Genomic DNA, 19,328 nt, shown 5'->3' with positions numbered 1-19,328 from the left:
GCATAACGTTTTCAAAAAGCACAACGATTCATCAATGCTTTGACATAAATGAAAGGTAAGTAAAAAAAGAGGCGAAGGATAATTTACAGACATTTAAACTCATTAGTCGAAAATAAAGTGACAACGCCATGGCAAAAAAGAAAATAACCAAAAGACAAACAACGGTACACAAAACACAGAACAGACAACTGAAGACTGAGCAACACGAACGTCATCAAAATCTTGGGGTGATCTCAGGTGCACCAGAAGGGTAGGCAGATCCTGATCCACATGTGGCACTCGTAGTGTTGCTCATGTAAGCACAAACCCGGTGATAAGTCTAATTTAGTTTGGTAGCTCATATTCGGGGAATAGAGGACGGGATTGTGGTTCCAATAATTTGAACATATCCATCGTCATCTGTGAAACAGATAGTCCAGAACTGTCAACCAACTGGTGATGGCGTCCGTAACATTTACGAAGGAATGATTTCAACTTCACATCTTGGAACTTGGTTTAATAGCTTTCTTGTGAGCAGCACCCCTCTATTAAGGAAATCATGACAGGAAATGCAAGCCCGACATTCCTGTACCAAGTCAGGAAAATGGCCATTGTTATATTATAGTTCGTTTCTGTGTGTGTTACATTTTAATGTTGTGTTTTTGTTGTGTCGTTGTTCTCCTCTTATATTGGATGCGTTTCCCTCAGTTTTAGTTTGTAACCCGGATTTGTTTTTATCTCTATCGATTTATGAGTTTCGAACAGCGGTATACTACTGTTGCCTTTATATAATATAGTTTAAGGACTCGTGTCTGGAATGAGTGCCACCAAGATGTCTGAAAATTTCCAATAATTGCATAGAATCCGGATCATCGGAAGAATAAGCAGTCCTGCTCCATTTAAATTGTTGCAACTTCTATACCATACAATTATCATGGAATAGTTTAAACTTGATTTTAATGATAATCACGTAGGAAACTAACATTTGGTGGTGGTAAGTGTTTTCCCTTCATGATACAGGTGAATATAAATTGCATATGCAAAGTCGCAATAATCGGAAGTATTCAGGCACCTTAGTTGCATTCAGTCCAGTCCAATATATTCGTATATTACATCGGGTGTGTACTCGAAGCGTTTGAAGAACGTGATAATATAGTTTAAGATATAATATTTACATCAGGAATTGATGCCAATGACATATCTTTGGTGTGAATAGTGTAGGTTTTGGACTGCATTCTCCTTGGCTGCTAGTTTTGTTTCTATTTAAATGTATTTCACTAATCGTTACGTGTAAAAATCTGACAATCATTTCGCTTATAAGTAAACGTGTTCGAGTAGGCATGCTTTAAAAAGCCCATTTTTACACGACTTTGTCTACTTTTTTCGAACTTGTTTGTTGAACTAGTAGTTTTGATAGATTTAATGGAGATTCCGTGTATAAGCCTATATTACAGTGGATCGGATTATTTTCTTCTTGTCATCATAACAATTTGATATATGTTTTTACCAGTGTTTTCTGTAAACATCACGAGTTGGTGGACCGTTATGGAACATCTGTTTCACAGATGACGACGGTTATGTTCCAATTGTCGTAACTACAATCCCGTTCCCATTTTCCCCGAATGTGACCTACCGAATTAGACTTCTCACCGGGTTTGTACTTACATGACCACACCACGGGTTCCACATGTGGAGCAGGATCTGCTTACCCTTCCGGAGCACCAGAATTTACTCCCAGATTTTGGTTGGGTTCGTGTTGCTCAGTCTTCGGTTTAGTTCTTTAGTTTTCTATGTTGTGTTTTTTTTTACTGTTGTTTGTCTGTTGGTCTTTTTCGTTTAAGTCATGGCGTTGTCAGTTTATTTTCTACTTATGAGTCTGAATATCCCTTTGGTATCTTTTTGTATCCAAAAGAATCGTGATAATAAAACAGTAACAAGCACGGAAAAATTCTGTCCAGTACTGGTCTGTAATCTTTGTTTCAAGCACGTTTTTCTTTTTTTAATAAACATCAAAAAGTATTGGATGCATAAAAATCATGATTACAAACCAACAGCCACTACACACGGATAATTATGGAAACCAAATTATGTCAAGTACCTTTCAGTGTGTGTACAAATAAATCTAGTGACGTGTATGCAATCATTATGGATAACTGAACGTTTTAGGGACCACTTTTCAAAATGAAGTACTAAATGCACTTTGATATTTGTCATTTGATGCTGTTTTCAAGTGTTGTTATTTGCCATTTAAATTATGTATTAACCTTGAGTTATGGAATCGAAACTATCACATACTTAATACTGTAGCAATTTCTGGAGTAGTCAAAGAACTGTCGTAAATAATTTTTTTGCATCAATTATTAAAGGTGGCGTGAATCAGGTGTGGATACTAAGAAATTCCAAAGATCTTTCAGAGTACATACAATCTAAGACTCTTACATATGGCAAAAGTATAAAACATTTGACTTTTCTACACTTTACACAAGTATTCCCCATTCCAAACTAAAAGACAAATTGAAAGAGTTGCTCCTGCTTTGTTTCATAAAAAAGAATGACCAATGTAGATTCAAGTATCTTGTCTAAGGGAGGTATAAATTGACTTAGTACAAACTCACTCTGATTCAAACAAAAAATTATCTGAAACTGACATTATCAAGATACTTGATTTCTTGATTGACAACATATTTGTTACGTTTGGAGGACAATCGGCTATCCAGTGGGAACCAACTGTGCTCCTCTTCCTGCCGACTTGTTCCTTTATTCATATGAGGCTGACTTCATACAGGAACTTCTTAGGAAGAAAGAAAAGAAGTTAGCAGTACTCTTTAACTTTACTTTCCGCTATAAAGATGATGTTCTCTCACTAAATAATTCAAAATTTGGTGACTATGTTGAACGCATCTAACCCATCGAACTTGAGAAAAAGGATACAACAGATACAGTTAAGTCTACCTCATATCTTGACTTACATCTAAATATTGACATTGAGGGTCGCTTGAAAACAAATCTTTACAACAAAAAAGATGATTTCTGCTTCCCAATTGTAAACTTTCGATTTCTGTGTAGCAACATTTCAGCAGCGCCTGCATACGGAGTATATATCTCTCAGTTGACACGATATTCCAGGGCTTGTATTTCCTATCGTGATTTCCTTGATAGAGGATTGCTATTCACAAAGAAGCTATTAAACCAAGAGTTTCAAGTGGTGAAGTTGAAGTCGTCCCTTTGTAAATTTTACGGACGCCATCACGAGTAAGTTGACCGTTGTGGAATATCCGTTTCACAGATGACAGCGGATATGTTCCAATTGTCGTAACTAAAATCCCGTCCCCTTTTCCCCGAATATGACCTACCGAATAAGACTTATTACCGGGTTTTTGTTTAATAACATGAGCAACACGACGGATGCCACATGTGAAGCAGGATCTGCCTACCCTTCCGGAGCACCTGAAATCAAGTATTGGTTGGGTTCGTGTTGCTCATTCTTTAGTTTTCTATGTTGTGATTTGTATACTGTTGTTTGTCTGTTGGTCTTTTTATTTTTTAAACAATGGCGTTGTCAGTTTATTTTCGACTTGAGTTTGAATTTTATTTGGTATCTTTCGCCTCTCTTTTATCCATATACAAGAGAACAGTATTGTACTACAATACCAAAAATATCACGTTACTACAATGGAAATAACACAAACCTGGTTTCTACTACGTGAAAATAGATTCTTTCAAAAATAAACACCGAATTAGAAAATATGTATATAAATTAAGTTCGTGACTTGAACACACCAATAATAAGAATACTGATATAGGAAGATGTGGTATGAGTGCCAATGAGACAACTCTCCATCCAAGTTACAATATATAAAAGTAAACCATTATAGGTAGTATTGTTAAATTATCTTATTTAATGGATACACATTCAACTTTCGTCAGAGACTTAAGGAAATATAGTAACTGTTATGCTTATGAAATGCAACGTTTCAGCTTTCCAGACATCGACATGTCACCAGATGTTGCATCACCTGGACAATGTAACGGGTGGCTATATATAGGCGTCTATATATGTGACAACTTTACGACAGACGTTCTCCTTCGGATAACCTGTGGTTATACAGGGGCTACACCAAAATTAACATATACATGTAATCTCTTGTGAACAGATTTTTGTAAATTGTCATCCTCGGATATTAAAACAATAATTACATCAATAACAGTTTTATCTTTATTGATTTTGAAATTTCTGTCAATGAAACAGAATTAACAACACTGTCTTAGAAAATAATTTCTCTAAATATATAAAAACAAATACCGACAATTGAGAAACATGTAAAACTATCAATGATAGAAAGTCAAAACGAACATGACCAACTTCGTTAAGTAACACAAAACGAAACAGTACTTTAACTTTAGATGGATAATCAATTGACCCGGATAATAAATTAAATTACCCGGAAACTTTTCCAACTTCGAGACCATGAATGTCCCTGTAATATTCAAAATCGTCAAAAGTAAAATAAAAATGGTCAAGGGAGTTTAATTGACCCTTCTTTTCATTCAATGGTGGCAAAAGTTTGCCTGATTTAGAAAACACATAAATACAAATACCATCAAGATGAATACTGGGCAACATATTGTCTTTTATATATAGGGAGGACTTCGTTTACCAACAGGACAAGATTCGTTGATGCATTCCGTGTTTATGGCTCTTATGATAAATGGCTAAAGAAATCAGTCTTTTAAAACTGTGAAGACCTGTTAACGATATGCAATTTCATTTTCATAGAATACAATTTGTTCTCATATGGCGTAAGATGGACAATCATAACAGGAACGATATGTTAGTATTTTGCTACTTACATTAAGCAATTCGTAATTTTCTAATTTTATTATATAAAGTGTGCACTGTACTATATCGTTATCAACAATTATTCTGAGAATTCCCATATTTCCACGGAGAATATATATATTTCAGCACTTTATGACAACAAAATTTGGTTTTATTTCTGTCAAGTACAGGTATAGTTGAATGCGATGGGGAAACCTTCAATACAACGCTTTAGTACTAAACAGGCATTTCATGCACACATGTACGAACATTCATAACATTGTAAATACTTAATAAAAGAAAAAATGTATCAATGGAACAATGTCGTAGTTTACCCTACTATATTGATGGTGTGTTGATTGCCAAATCACCAGTGGCACATATACAATGAATATGACATCATCGTCATTGGAAGTATCTACATTTTAAATATTTCAATTTAATTAGAATATGATTGGTTCATCACATACTGTACATTCATAGGTTCGACCTAACTGTTTCTGTCTTTGAATGATATAAATAATGGTGCTGCTTCGTTAACAGGGCACTGACAAATACGGATTAGATGTACTGGTGTTATCACCCTGAAATATAAAACAAAGGTCATATTATATTAGAAAGTTCAAGTTGCTAATATGTTTTAACGTGGGTAACACGTAAAATATCTTGATTTTTAGATAAAAAAAAACATTTATATCTACACAAATAGACAACTCAGTATAATACTTTAGCTCTTTGCCTTGACATCTATCTAATTTTAAAGCCAAATTAAGATTGAATTTAACATCTCGTGTAGAGGTTAGTATGTCACTACACCTGATCTATGTAGATTTGTATATATATATACCCTTTATGAATTTGGATGTTTGCAATCGAAACTATTAGATACATATACGTTCGATATACCTGCTCAATACTGGATAATTTCTCTTTGATTGTTGTAAAATTTGGCCTCGAGACAGAATCATCCGCCCAACAATTCTTCATAAGCTGATATCTGAAAATTTAGAGAATTTTATTTGAATCGACGTCAAATTATTTTATCTCGGGTCTATCAAGCTTGACAACCTCAAAATGATATAATGTCTCCTTTTTGGACCACTATAATGCTGTACATAGTATATCTCTCAACCGAGCTACATCCATATCAAGCCCTTTTTTGACGTAGCTGGGGAAGACTAGAACTATTGTTTGAGTAACTTTTGGAAATTCACCAACTTTTTCCTAAACCCATGGACCAAGTTTCCATTTTCTACCCACACTTGAAATTTGAGACGCTCATTTGTCTCATCGGTTATATTTGCCTCTACCCCTGGGAGGTTTGGGAAGTTGAATGACATGAAGCTCTCCATTAATTAATTCAACCTGTTTTCCAAGACTTTGAAGTGATCGTCAATTTCGTCTTGTTCTATCGTTAGTTTTTTAATTTCAGTCTTAATATATATATGCAATGTCTGAAAACATTCGCACCCGTATTCAGGCAATGTGTTTGTGATTATTAACAAATAGATCGAGGCGGCACTGGTTAATAGAAAATAAAATGAGGGTCACCTCATTCAGTGAATTGATACGATAATTGACAATCCTTATGCTTTTTGAACTGTTCTATTCAAGTGAAAAATGTATTTTAAGCAGAGTGAATTGATTTTCAAGTACCAACTTCCTTCAAGTTTACAACAATATGGCTGACAACAGGGAATTCCGTCAAATTGATTGAAACACCACATTTATAAAGGTAATATTATATTATTATTTGTATTGTTCATTCCTATTGCTAAAATCGTTAGAAAAAATCAAAATCAAAATATCATGGTAAATTTTAATATCTAACTAAAACGGAAAAAAGTTGCTGAAATAAAAACATACAAGTGATTAAAAAAATAGTCCAATCTAAACAGTCATAATTAATTCATTACATTTTCTCGGTGCAAATTTCTGGTTTCGGAAGTCGTCCACCATGTTTGACAAACTGCATGACTTCTTCGTTTGACTTTCCAGGATAGGGAACATGCCCTAACGAAAACACTTCCCATAACAAAACACCGTAACTCCTAAACAAAGAAACAAAAGTTACGAACCAATGACACGGTAATATGCATTTTGAATTGATACTTTTTATCGTAGTAGTTTTGTAAAAACACAATGCAAATAGGGAAAAAGCCTACACATGTACTTTGTTTGATTATTATGTAGTCGGCAATTGTTCTTTGCTTATCAATGAGCTAACCGAATGACACATTCTATGGCCTTATATTTGGTGAAAAAGATAAATATATAAACCATCAGAATGTATACTGGATACCAAAGTGTCTTTTCAAAAAACGTTATATTTCATCAGCAATCAAAACCTGTCTTCAAATTTCCTTTGAAACGACCATCTCTTAGGACGATGTGAATGACAATAATGGTAAACAAAATTCAATATGCCTTAAATCTGTAAATGCCTCTCCCCTGTTACAAAGCTATGAAATCATTTCACTTCTTTATCCTATCTTAAAGCATTCCTTGGTCTTAACTAAAACATATCTAAAGTAAAAAACAACAATCTTTTAACGATATGATCAACCTTTTAATTTTTTTTAACAATACGTATGTATTACGTTTGGTGGACTTTTGGACAGTTAACATTCCAATGGGAACAGAATCTGTTTCATTTTCACTGACTTGTTGCTGTTTTGGATTTAGAGAATCTTAATACAAGGGTTTCACGAAATGGAAGATGAAATCATTGTTTAACTCCATATTCTACTTGCTAAAAGATGTACTGTTATTAATTTATTCAACCTTGTGTTTGATATGTTGGTTGCAAATATCCCGTTGAATTTGAAAAACAAGGATAGAACAGATACAGTTAGGTTTTTATTTTTGATAAATATCAAGAAATTTACATTGAAAACAACACTTTTTGACAAATGACTTGATTTTGATTTTCCGATGGTGACCTTTCCATTTATACGTAGAAATTTTACAGCAGTATGTGTATATGTTCCAGTTGATATGATTTTCCACTGCTTCCGATTCTTACCATGATTTCCCTAACAGTGGTTTGCTTGGTGTTTTTCGTTGTAAAGTTGAAGTCATATATAGTCCCCACTTCGGTTTTATCATGTATATCTATTATATAGTCATTTTATATAATTTACTGTTTGCAAAAGTATATATTATTCTAAATAATAAGGATGTTCTTGTCCCAGGCAGAAAACCCTGGCCGTGTTAGGCGCAACTTTTTGGAAGTTTTGGTCCTCGGTGCTCTTCAGCTTTGTACTTGTTTTGGCTTCCAAACTTTTTTCATCTGAGCGTCACTGGTTAGTCTTGTGTGGACGAGACGCACGTCTGGCGTATTAAATTCTAAACCTAGTACCTTTTGTTAGCTATTATTCGTGTGTTTCTTTGTCCTATATGTTCTCCCATTTATTTGTATTGAAGTCATGTCATGTAATGTTGTCATTTTAATGTTATATTTAACATTGCCATAAAAGCGGGAGGTTTGGCATGCCACAAAACCAAGTTCAATCCACCATTTTTTTCTTAAAATGTCCTGTACCAAGTCAGGACAATGGCCATTGTTATATTATTGTTCGTTTCTGTGTGTGTTACATTTTATTGTTGTGTTTTTGTTATGTCGTTGTTCTCCTCTTATATTTGATGCGTTTCCCTCAGTTTTAGTTTGTAACCCGGATTTGTTTTTATCTCTATGGATTTATGAGTTTCGAACAGCGGTATACTACTGTTGCCTTTGTTTATATACGACATGTTTTATCTTGATATGTAGCAACTTTAAAACAGTACGTATATATATGTATTTATATTTATATATTACATGTGTTACGGTTGATACGATATTCCATTACATAATTTTACCGTTTTCATCACGAATTGGTTGATGTGCAATGTATCAATGTATCAACTCATTAGCCACATATTTTCGCCTTCTTAGATCTGTAGCTTACAGTAAAGTCGTATGATCTGTAATTCTACAGAATGAGTCACTGTGTCGATTGTGATATTTTGACTGTATGTGGTTTCGCATGGCAAGTGATGCATGCATAGCTGTTGACGCTTACACCGTCGACGCACCTGTTTGGAGTTAATGCAATTGCTTCAGTTATTGTTGGCTACCTTGATTTGTCACTTTATCGATGTACAACATTTGAACATCGGCATAACACTGTCGCCTTAATTTATAAATTACTCTCTCTTCCCTTTAACAGAAACCGAATGAAATATTTATTGAAATTTTACATAATTAAAATCGCTTTTATCATGATCCTGTTAACTATGCAATAAAAAAAGGATAAGGTGTATCAATTAATGACACAAGATCACTCGCCCACATGAGAACTTTGAAAGCTTTTCACGCATTACTACAAAAAAAGAAATCATTATTTACCATACATCAGTCTTTGATGTGAAAACTCCGTCGATGAAAGCCTCTGGTGACATCCATTTTACAGGAACTAAAGCAGTACCTTTCTTTCTGTAGTAATTGGTTCTGAAATAATCAATGGCTTCTAAATTCAGAAAATAATGAGAATATGTAATCATGAAATGTTATCTACAGAGGTGTATTAATAGTACATGCTTATTGAGATTGACAGATACAGATTGCTTGTATATGTGGCTTACAATTTTGAATGGTTGTAACACAATATTCGCTTGTCGGCCTGAGGTTTTAAGGGTCAAATAGCCAATTGACCAATGGAAAACAGACAATTTTAATTAAAACAATGAACAAATCAAATGTCAACAAAACAACACCCGATCTATAAAACACACTATTGCTAATTTATTTAGTTTATAGTCGATATAGTAGTATTTAATTTTTTTGTTAAGAATGATAGTGAACGGCTACATGGGATATTTTGAAGTGAAAAGAAACGCGTCACTGGTAAAACTGTGTTTGCGATCGTCAAATCGCCAATTGACGACTTCAACTCTTTAACTACAATACTGTTATTCTATAATACTTATCATACATGTACAATATTGCATGCAATTACAATGAGTTATTTATGTTTTTGATAATAATAATCTACCTTCCAGTCAAACGACTCATCCCAAAATCGCCGACTTTTACTATTTTTCTTGAACCTTTCTCTGACAAAAGACAATTTCTCGTTGCAAGGTCTCTGTAATTAAAATGCAATCAAAGTACGCATGCACATAAACTAAAATAAAATAATAAAAACATGGGTTGTCAATATACAATCAAACAAAATGTTGATAGATTTGGTAATATTATTCTAATGATTGAATTGATAAACCATGCAATTATTATAAAACATTCAGGATGAAATTCCATCTGGTACGGTAAACTTAAGACTGTCGTTGGTGTCTCTGTGTGTTTTTGTTCTGATCATTGCTGTCAATATAATGGAATTTTATGCAACTGTCAAACAAGTGAGAGGTTTAGCTAACTATGAAACCAGGTTTAATCCACTATTTTCTACATAAGGAAATGCCTGTACCAAGTCAGGAATATGACAGTTGTTTTCCATTCGTTTGATGTGTTTGAGCTTTTGATTTTGCCATTTGATAAGGGACTTTCCGTTTGGAATTTTTCTTGGAGTTGAGTATGTTTGTTATTTTACTTTTTGCATTCACCTTTAAAGCTTTCGGACCTATCTATTGAATGTATTCAAGATACACGTGCCGAGAGTACCTGATGAAGGTGTTCAAGATACACGTGCCGAGAGTACCTGATAAAGGTATTCAAGATACACGTACCGAGAGTTCCTGATGAAGGTGTTCAAGATACACGTGCCGAGAGTACCTGATAAAGGTATTCAAGATACACGTACCGAGAGTTCCTGATACATGTAACAGTAGGTCAGATACGCGTGCCGATGACACTTGATTAAAGGTATTTTTGAAAAACGTGTCAAGATTTAATCAAGATACGCGTGTAGAGAGTACCTGATGACGGTATTCCAGATACGGATGCACGTGCCCAGATAACCTGGTGACGGTATTCCAGATATACGTGCCAGAGACCTGGTGAAGGTATTCCAGATACACGTGCCGAAAGTACTTTGTAAAGTTATGACAGATGCACGTGCCTTGAGTACATGATGAACAATACATTTGCCAAAAAAAGTGTGTCAATATAATAACATATACGAATAGGTCGCATATTGTGAGAGGTTCTGCTAAATCCATTTGAAACGTATCTAGACTATATGCAATCTAGATTTACATGAAAAATTGTACAAAAAATTTACCAACGTACAAAATTTAAGCCGATATACTTGCATTTGCGATGTCTCCTCCATGTGCTTGTTTGATAGTAAGATTAAAATTGCAGTCATTTAATTGTAAAATCTGCAGGAACATGTAGTCAATGAAATGGTATGGAAAATTGCCTTTCATTGGAGACCGTTTCAACACCTCCAATTTTCTGTTTCTGTTAAATAGTGTGTTTGGTTGGTGTTTCTTTTAATGATATCCATTTATTCGTATTTGTTTTACTTTATTGTTTATGCTTTTGGGTTCTTTTGTCATTAGTATAAAACCTAAGCCCTTATTGTAGATACTTGTGAGATGAGGTTTTCCAAGGGGGAGACTCCTCAAATACTGTTACCTGTGAATACACCCATGTTCTTCTAAATATTGACATCCATTGGCAACATCTACACAAAGAAGAATGAGCTCCTGGGGAGTTACTTCCTGTGATTAAATACAGGTGCATGTAACATTTCATGAAATAGTTGTATTTTAGTTTAATAATGGCACATTTTTAAAAAGATGTTACACATATCACTGCCAATGGTAAACATAACGTGCACTGCTCATCGTATCGGAATAGAAATCAATCAATTGCACAGCGAGTGAATATATCTTTTCCATAAAATATGGAATTAAAAATATATAGAATTAAAATTATTTTACGAAACTACCTGATAATTATCGAATCTAGTGTCAAAGATATGCTTTGTTCTTTAAAGCGTTCATTTTATAATAGAAATTTGATTTTCATAGCTTCTATTATGAATTACTTGTATTTATTTTATAAGCCAACTTTCTATCGTATCGTTCGGTTCAGGTACAACTTTTTACAGTTCCTTTTAATGTCATTAGACACCGTTTTAACATATCGCTTAAACATTGATTGATGATTTCAGAGCCTGTCCTTTTTATTTAATGTATTTGAATGCGTAAAAATATTTAATATGATATAATATATAAATATGCTTGAACTTCAAAAACCACAGTTTATGTCTTTTATGTAAACATAGTGCATTAGTTTACTGAAATCGGTACAACATTTATTTGAGGTAACTTATGTGGGTATTTACATTTTTTTATAATTATCACTTACATGTAACTTAGGTGGGTATATACCAGTATTTTTAACTTATTACTTACGTGCAACTTAGTTCTCAAACACCGGAGGTATGAACGTAGATCACCACCGCCCATCAGTTCGGTAACTAGTAATATCGATGACCCTTCGATGGAAATCCCGATAAACTTCACTATATTCGGATGCTTTAGTTTGCTGAAACATATTTGATATTTATTTTATATGTTCTTTCAATCTGAAACTAATATTCAAAGTTAATAAACGCGGTATAAACACTTTTTTCAAAAATATTGGATTTATAATTAAGTTCTAAAATATTTCAAACACAAATGTAATTATATGTTTCCCATAACTTCATGGATGAATAGATTGTCGTTTGGTTTACGTCTAGTGGAATATATCTGTGAGAACAAATTAATAATTAATATTATAGGTAGGTCCTGTAATAGTGATAGTCCGATGTTTATGGCGGGAAATTTGGAATGCCACTGGAAAATGGGAGTATATTGGGACAGAGACACGAATTTCTAATTGACACATAAGTAGTAGTATAATAATCTTGTCTATTCCGACGATAAGTTGGTAAAAATTATACATAGTGGAATAATGCTTAGGCTTTATAGATTGCATAATAAAAAACATAGCTATGTTGTAAAGACGACATCCGTAATAGCGCCATATATTACGAAATATATTTTTCACCAAACCGGTTTCCTTAATAAAGAGATTTTTTGTTAATAAAATGTACCTTCATATCGATCCGAGCTTAAAAAGGGGGTCCTGGTTTGAAAAAGCGTTAATGCATTGTAAAATAGCTAACGAAAAATACTTCATTATGTTCTTACGATGGAAAAAAATAAATCCATTGTGATGGTATATTTTTCTTGAACAGATAAGTAATTAGCAAGTTAATAGAATGCCTTTTCTTTATATCTAAGATTTACTGTTCATTCAATGAAGTCGTTCACTTACACCTTATGTCCTATAATTGATCATTATAAAGAAACTAGACACAAAGTTAAAATGTCTTTTAATTGAATAATTAACCGAGTAACTCACCTTAACATCACTGCTTCCATAAAAAAATCTAACTTCGTTTGGTCTGAACATAATGTAGGTAATGTCTGAAATTACGAAAGAGACACCTCAAAGTAAGCAATGCAAAGAAAAATATTTCTAAATGAGGAGACTTCAAAGATTAACATTCTTTTCTCAATTGTTCAAATAATGTCAAGTATTTTCTGTTAATTTTTCCTTTCAACACTTAGTCTCATCATTTGCAAGCATATTAGCTACGTCATTTAAATCGTTATTTCATAAAATATAGTTAAAAAGGTCCGAGTGAGATACATGTATCTGTTAGGTTTATTTTTATTCCTGGTTATTTTTTGGAGTTAATTTTTAAAGTTACATTGTATATAACCTTTTTTTCGTTCGTTTTTCTTCCAGTAGAATTTGAAAGAAATAATATAATGGAAACATTTTTTCGAAAGCCTATAATATCATTCGCCATACAATTAGATTAACTATAGTATATCATTCGCATATACATATTCATTATTCAACAATAACGGCATTAGCTTGTCTTTTCTAATTACAATTATATTTACGGATGTTTTGTATTTGAAAAATAACAGAGCATAATCCGAAATACGAATTTATAACCATTTTAAAAACGATCATTATAAAAAAATTAGAAGAAGTGGTATGATTGCCAATGAGATCAATAACCCACTAGACACTAATAGACGTAAATGTAATCAACTATAGGTCACCGTACGACCTTCAAAAGTTAGAAAAAAACATACTGCATAGCAGGCTTTGAATTGCCATGACACGAAAAAATGTAAAACAATTCAAACGAGAGATCAACGGCTTGATTTATGAAAATAACAATTAACGAAAACATATATGATATACAGTAACAAACGACAAAAACTGAATTGAAGGATCTTTAATTCTTAACTATTACCAGTTGTATATTCATATAAATATAAGAAGATGTGGTATGAGTTCCAATGAGACAACTCTCCATCCAAGTCAAAATTTATAAAAGTAAACCATTTTAGTTCAAAGTAGGGTCTTCAACACGGAGCCTTGGCTCACACCGAAGAGCAAGCTATAAAGGGCCCCAAACATTACTAGTGTAAAACTATTCAAACGGGAAAACCAACGGTCTAATCAATATAAAAAACGAGAAACGAGAAACACTTTTGAACCACATCAACAAACGACAACTACTGAGCATCAGATCATGTATGTATATGCTTTTGCGTTTTTTATTGCATCCTACTTTGACGTGTATTTTCTTACCCTTTCTATAAAATTAATAAATATTACATATTTCTAAACAAACCTTAACTGCCACTGGGGTTGGTACTTCTGAGTGTGCAACGTCTGCAAGTAGACCATGGTAAACTTCACCAAATGCACCTTTTCCAAGCAGCCTGAAGTTATACAATTAACGTTCGGTAAATACAACTATTAGAAAACACAAGGTTAGATAATGTGTATAATTGAATTTAAATAGTTAAGGCAGATACAAAATGAAAATCAGGTACAATAGTCCACTTTCATTCGACTGTCATACAAAAAAAAAGTAAAATAACAAAAATATCGAACTCCAAGGAAAATTCAAAACGGAAAGTCCTTTATCAAATGGCAAAATCAAAAGCTCAAACACATCAAACGAATAGAAAACAACTGTCATATTCCTGACTTGGTACAGGCCTTTCCTTATTTAGAAAATGGTGACCAGCAATGTAGTGTTTTGTACTTCCTAAATTTGTCTTTGAAACAATCTTTTTTCCACAGAAAACGCCAATTTTTGAGAAAATATTCAAATTCGGAGACCGTTATCGATCCGTGTCTTATACGCTTTCGCGCATGCTCAGTCGACGTACTGCCCGCGAAATCCAAGTTTAAGTAAGAAGAAAGGATAGAAAATAGGACAGTTATGCCTATAAGGATCCTGTATTGTATTGTAAGTGCATCATTTTGCTAAATTTAACAACATCCAGCCTTTTTACTCAGGTGCAGAACTGTCCAGTTCTAAAACTGTCCAAAAAACAAAATGAAATGGGCGTTGAACGTGTCGAAGTGATCCTCCCCCTTTTTATCTGTAAACACAGGCACCCGACGTCCGGACTCCTCCCCCTTTTTGTGTGTAAACACAGGCACCCTTGACACTCTTTGTTTCAACACTTGCCAAATTGTATCGCGATTTCGCGGGCATCTTCTAGTGTGTGAACAAAACAAACAGACATAAAAGGTAAAAATGTAAAAAATAGAGGTACAGCAGTCAACATTGTTTTATAATCTTAATCACTATAAAAACAAAGAAAAAGTCAACAAAGAAAAACAAAATGGCATATAGACAAAGCACATGAGCAAAAATGAAAGACAAGAATACAAAACATGATCATATCACAATAATACAATGACGGGATGTGAAGTACCGAGCCACGCCAAAAGGATATTATCAAAAATGGACTAAACAGAAAAGGTTAATCATTTACAAAGACAAACAAAGAACAATATAACACGTAATTAAGATGCTAAAAAAGTCAGTACCTAGAATCTATACATCAAGACCATCATGTATTATTTGTGAAGTTGATACGGAATAATTATCAACTAGGTCTTGGTATCTTCAGATGAACTTTTTTAAAAAAGGACGAGACGTTCTTTGACATAACCCTGGTTCATCAACTTTCTGCTCAGACACTGATGACGTTTTATAAAGTCTGAGTAGCAGCTGCAAGCTCTTGAATACTGAATGATTTTGGAAATGTATATCTGCAGGTAAAATTGATATATTGTGACTAAGATGGGGGAAATTGATAATTTCAAAATTAAAATCATCTCGTTTGTTATAGATTCTGGTACTGAGATGACCGCTTATGTCAAGTTCGAGGTATAAGTCTTAAAATGAGGCGGCGAAAGCCGTGTCTGTTGTTTCTTTAATTTCTAGTTCTGGAGGATATATTAATGGAACCCAATCAGAAAAGTTTGGATTGTTAATGGAAAGAACATCGTTAATATATCTGAATGTGAAATTAAATGGTCTGGCTTTTTTTATCTTCTTATTTTTGATAAGTGTCTGAAGGAACTCCGACTTATATGAAAATAAGAAGAGGTCGACAAGGAGAGGCGCACAGTGCGTTCCCATGGGAATGCCGACAATTTGTTGAAAAAGTCTACTTTGAAATTCAACAAATATGTGGTCAATAAGAAACTCCAGCATACTGATCACTTGTTCCTCTGTGTAGCATGTTTTACCTTTTTGTTCACTATTAACAAAATATGCTATATGGTATCTCAAAGTAATTAATTTATAGAGTATGCTACCATTTTTATATTAAAAAGCATTGTGGATTATTTCTTTTAGACGATTTTTCAATTCCACATGGGGAATTGAGGTATACAGGGTTGAAAAATCAAAAGTTTTGATACAATTAATTTCATAGAAAGATCGAGATTTAAAATTATCCAGAAGTTCTTTAGGTTGCAATTCTGTAAATATAGACCTCCTTTTACGGCTAAAACTGTACCACTTTCACTAGGAAGTTTTGTAAAAAATTATATCCTAGAATGGAAAGCTCATATGCACTACTATTTTTTCAAAGGTCAAAATATAGGGCTGTGTGGCATATTTTCAACATTTATATGCCCCGAACTTCTAAGAGTTTAAGCTTGAACTAAAATTCTGTACTACCCCTCCCTTCACTTTGGGTCTTCCACAGATTTCAATTTAGTCGCTATTATGTGTATTTATACAGCTAACATTCCCAAGTTATGTCTCTACGAGATGAAACATTGAGATCATATCTGGGAACTAGTAGGTAAACAAAACAAAATATCTAAGAATATTATATATCTCCCCAAAAGAGTCGTGGTTTGTGAAACAGCTGTATTCACAAAGTAAAACCTATACAAACATTCATTTCAATAGAAAAATCTTGAAAAACACTTTTTCTCACAACAATAGTTATTTATCAGAATCATAACCTAAAAGAAATCATTGCATATGCTCTAACTTTTCTTTTACAGTACATTTTATACCCCACCCCTGTTTCAATTTTTAAAGAATTTAAAAACAAGACTTTAATTAATGTCAGCTTACCCTATGTGCATGTTTTCTGACATGAGATGCATAGAACCTGTATGAAACTATTCTGATAACAAATTGAAAACATTTCAGAATACTATAAATGTAAAGTTTAGTAGTTAATCATACAACATTCAAGATTATATGAAGTATCCAATCCTGCCTCTGTCTCCAGTCCACATCTTACTGTATGCCTATTATCTATAAAAGTTCGCAATTTCTGCCTCAAATGGTCAGTTTAGAAATCTTGTCACAATAATATTATCTCTTACTATATACCTAACATAACTTGGCTAATATATGACTAGAAGTGTTTAAACAAAGCAATACTTGCAAAAATTGTATGTATGAATTAAGAAGTCTGATATATGAATTCACTAAATGTTTTATAGAACTGAGTGAGTGATGGAATCTGTTTTTTGCATAAATTCAAAGCACAAATATTGTTTTCTATACAAAAGACCTTTATAATAATAATGCTAAATTATCTGTTTTATGACCCAGGGGCTAGGGATTTTTCTCTGTTTTTGCCCCTGGGGCCTCAAATTTGCAAAATAATTCTGCTGTTTCTGTGAATATGGAATATTTAGTATGTTTTTAGGATAGAACACACTATTGTTAGTTTTATTGAGGTATTTTTGTATCTCTAGCTTATATTTTTTAATGCCGCAGTCACAAGAAAGCACATTCAGGTGTTACGGCTTACTTTTGGGTTTTCGACAGGACAAAAACACCAGAACAACAATATTTATCAATGATCTATGTATTTCAGTGACTGCGAAGAGTAAATATAAGCACTGCGCACCTTAACAATTTAAATTACAAATGTGCATGTATAATGAATTTACTTTGGATACAGGGCTTTAGGTAAACTATGCATATTGTAAACTGTGAATTTATGCTGAGTCATCATCGTAAGGCCCAGGATTTTCTCAATCTTCATGAAATATTTATAAAACTTTATATTTGAGTTAATTTCATTAAGACTCTGAAGATAAACCAGATTTGGTGAAATTCTACATGTTCTCTTTTTTCACCCAATAAAGGTTGCAATTCTGTAAATTTAGACAATGCAATTTCCCATAGGAACTCCTTTTACGGCTAAAACTTACCACTTTCACTAGGAAGTTTCGCAAAAAAATATATCCTAGAATGGAAAGCTTATATGCACTACTATTTTTTTCAAAGGTCAAAATATAGGGCTGTGCGGCATATTTTCAACATTTATATGCCCCGAACTTCTTAGAGTTTAAACTTATACTAAAATTCTGTACTACCCCTCTCTTCACTTTGGGTCTTCCACAGATTTCAATTTGGCCGCTATTCATTTGTATTTATACAGGTAACATTCCCAAGTTATGTCGCTACGAGATGAAACATAGAGATCATATCTGGGAACCAGTAGGTAAACAAAACAAAATATCTATGAATATTATATATCTCCCCAAAAGAGGCGTGGTTTGTGAAACAGCTGTATTTACAAAGTGCACCCTTAAGAGTGTTTTAGAATCCACATATGGTTAATACCACTACGCGAGTAAACAGTTTCACAGTATTTCTGAAGACCCTCTTTCACTGCGTACAGAATTTTTGACAATGTAATGGACAATTCCTTTGTAGAACATGCAGATGATATAAAAAGAAGATGTGGTATGACGGCCAATGAGACAACTCTCCACAATAGACCAAATGACACAGAAATTAACAACTATAGGTCACCGTACGGCCTTCAACAATGAGAAAAGCCCATACCGCATAGTCAGCTATAAAAGGCCCCGAAATGACACATGTAAAACAATTCAAACGAGAAAACTAATTTATGTACAAAATAATGAACGAAAAACAAATATGTAACACAGCAACAAACGACAACCACTGAATTACAGGTTCCTGACTTGGGACAGGCACATACAGAATGTGGCGGGGTTAAACGAGTTTGAAGACGCCAAGCCTCCCCTAACCTGGGACAGTGTTGTGACAGTACAACATAAGAACAAACTATAAAAATCAGTTGAAAAAGGCTTAGCTCATCAGATGGATACAAATAGAAATACATCTAACAAAAAAACAAAAAAAACAAAGTGGACGTGGACGGGTACTTGTACATCCCAACAACA

General features: G+C 33.5%; 2 protein-coding genes across 2 annotated transcripts in view; one reads left to right on the top strand and one right to left on the bottom strand.

The window, feature by feature from the left end:
* The window catches only part of LOC127725357 (2'-5'-oligoadenylate synthase 1A-like), a 308,747-nt gene extending 296,163 nt beyond the window's left edge, over window positions 1-12,584 (top strand). Inside the window, exons 7-8 of the mRNA XM_052232291.1 lie at window positions 6,452-6,533; window positions 12,535-12,584. Coding sequence (XP_052088251.1) covers window positions 6,452-6,515 — 64 coding nt within the window. The 3' untranslated portion in view covers window positions 6,516-6,533; window positions 12,535-12,584. The remainder of the gene's footprint in view (window positions 1-6,451; window positions 6,534-12,534) is intronic.
* The window catches only part of LOC127725353 (ALK tyrosine kinase receptor-like), a 67,977-nt gene continuing 52,907 nt past the window's right edge, over window positions 4,259-19,328 (bottom strand). The window contains exons 12-20 of the mRNA XM_052232283.1: window positions 14,458-14,548; window positions 13,161-13,225; window positions 12,164-12,296; window positions 11,379-11,464; window positions 9,835-9,927; window positions 9,189-9,290; window positions 6,715-6,849; window positions 5,705-5,795; window positions 4,259-5,382 (exon numbers count right to left, since the gene is read on the bottom strand). Of these exons, the coding sequence (XP_052088243.1) occupies window positions 5,335-5,382; window positions 5,705-5,795; window positions 6,715-6,849; window positions 9,189-9,290; window positions 9,835-9,927; window positions 11,379-11,464; window positions 12,164-12,296; window positions 13,161-13,225; window positions 14,458-14,548 (844 nt within the window). The 3' untranslated portion in view covers window positions 4,259-5,334. The remainder of the gene's footprint in view (window positions 5,383-5,704; window positions 5,796-6,714; window positions 6,850-9,188; window positions 9,291-9,834; window positions 9,928-11,378; window positions 11,465-12,163; window positions 12,297-13,160; window positions 13,226-14,457; window positions 14,549-19,328) is intronic.

This window comes from Mytilus californianus, unplaced genomic scaffold (genome assembly GCF_021869535.1).
Source record: "Mytilus californianus isolate M0D057914Y unplaced genomic scaffold, xbMytCali1.0.p SCAF_15, whole genome shotgun sequence".
NCBI lineage: Eukaryota > Metazoa > Mollusca > Bivalvia > Mytilida > Mytilidae > Mytilus > Mytilus californianus.
This window is presented reverse-complemented; position numbering and strand designations above follow the sequence as displayed.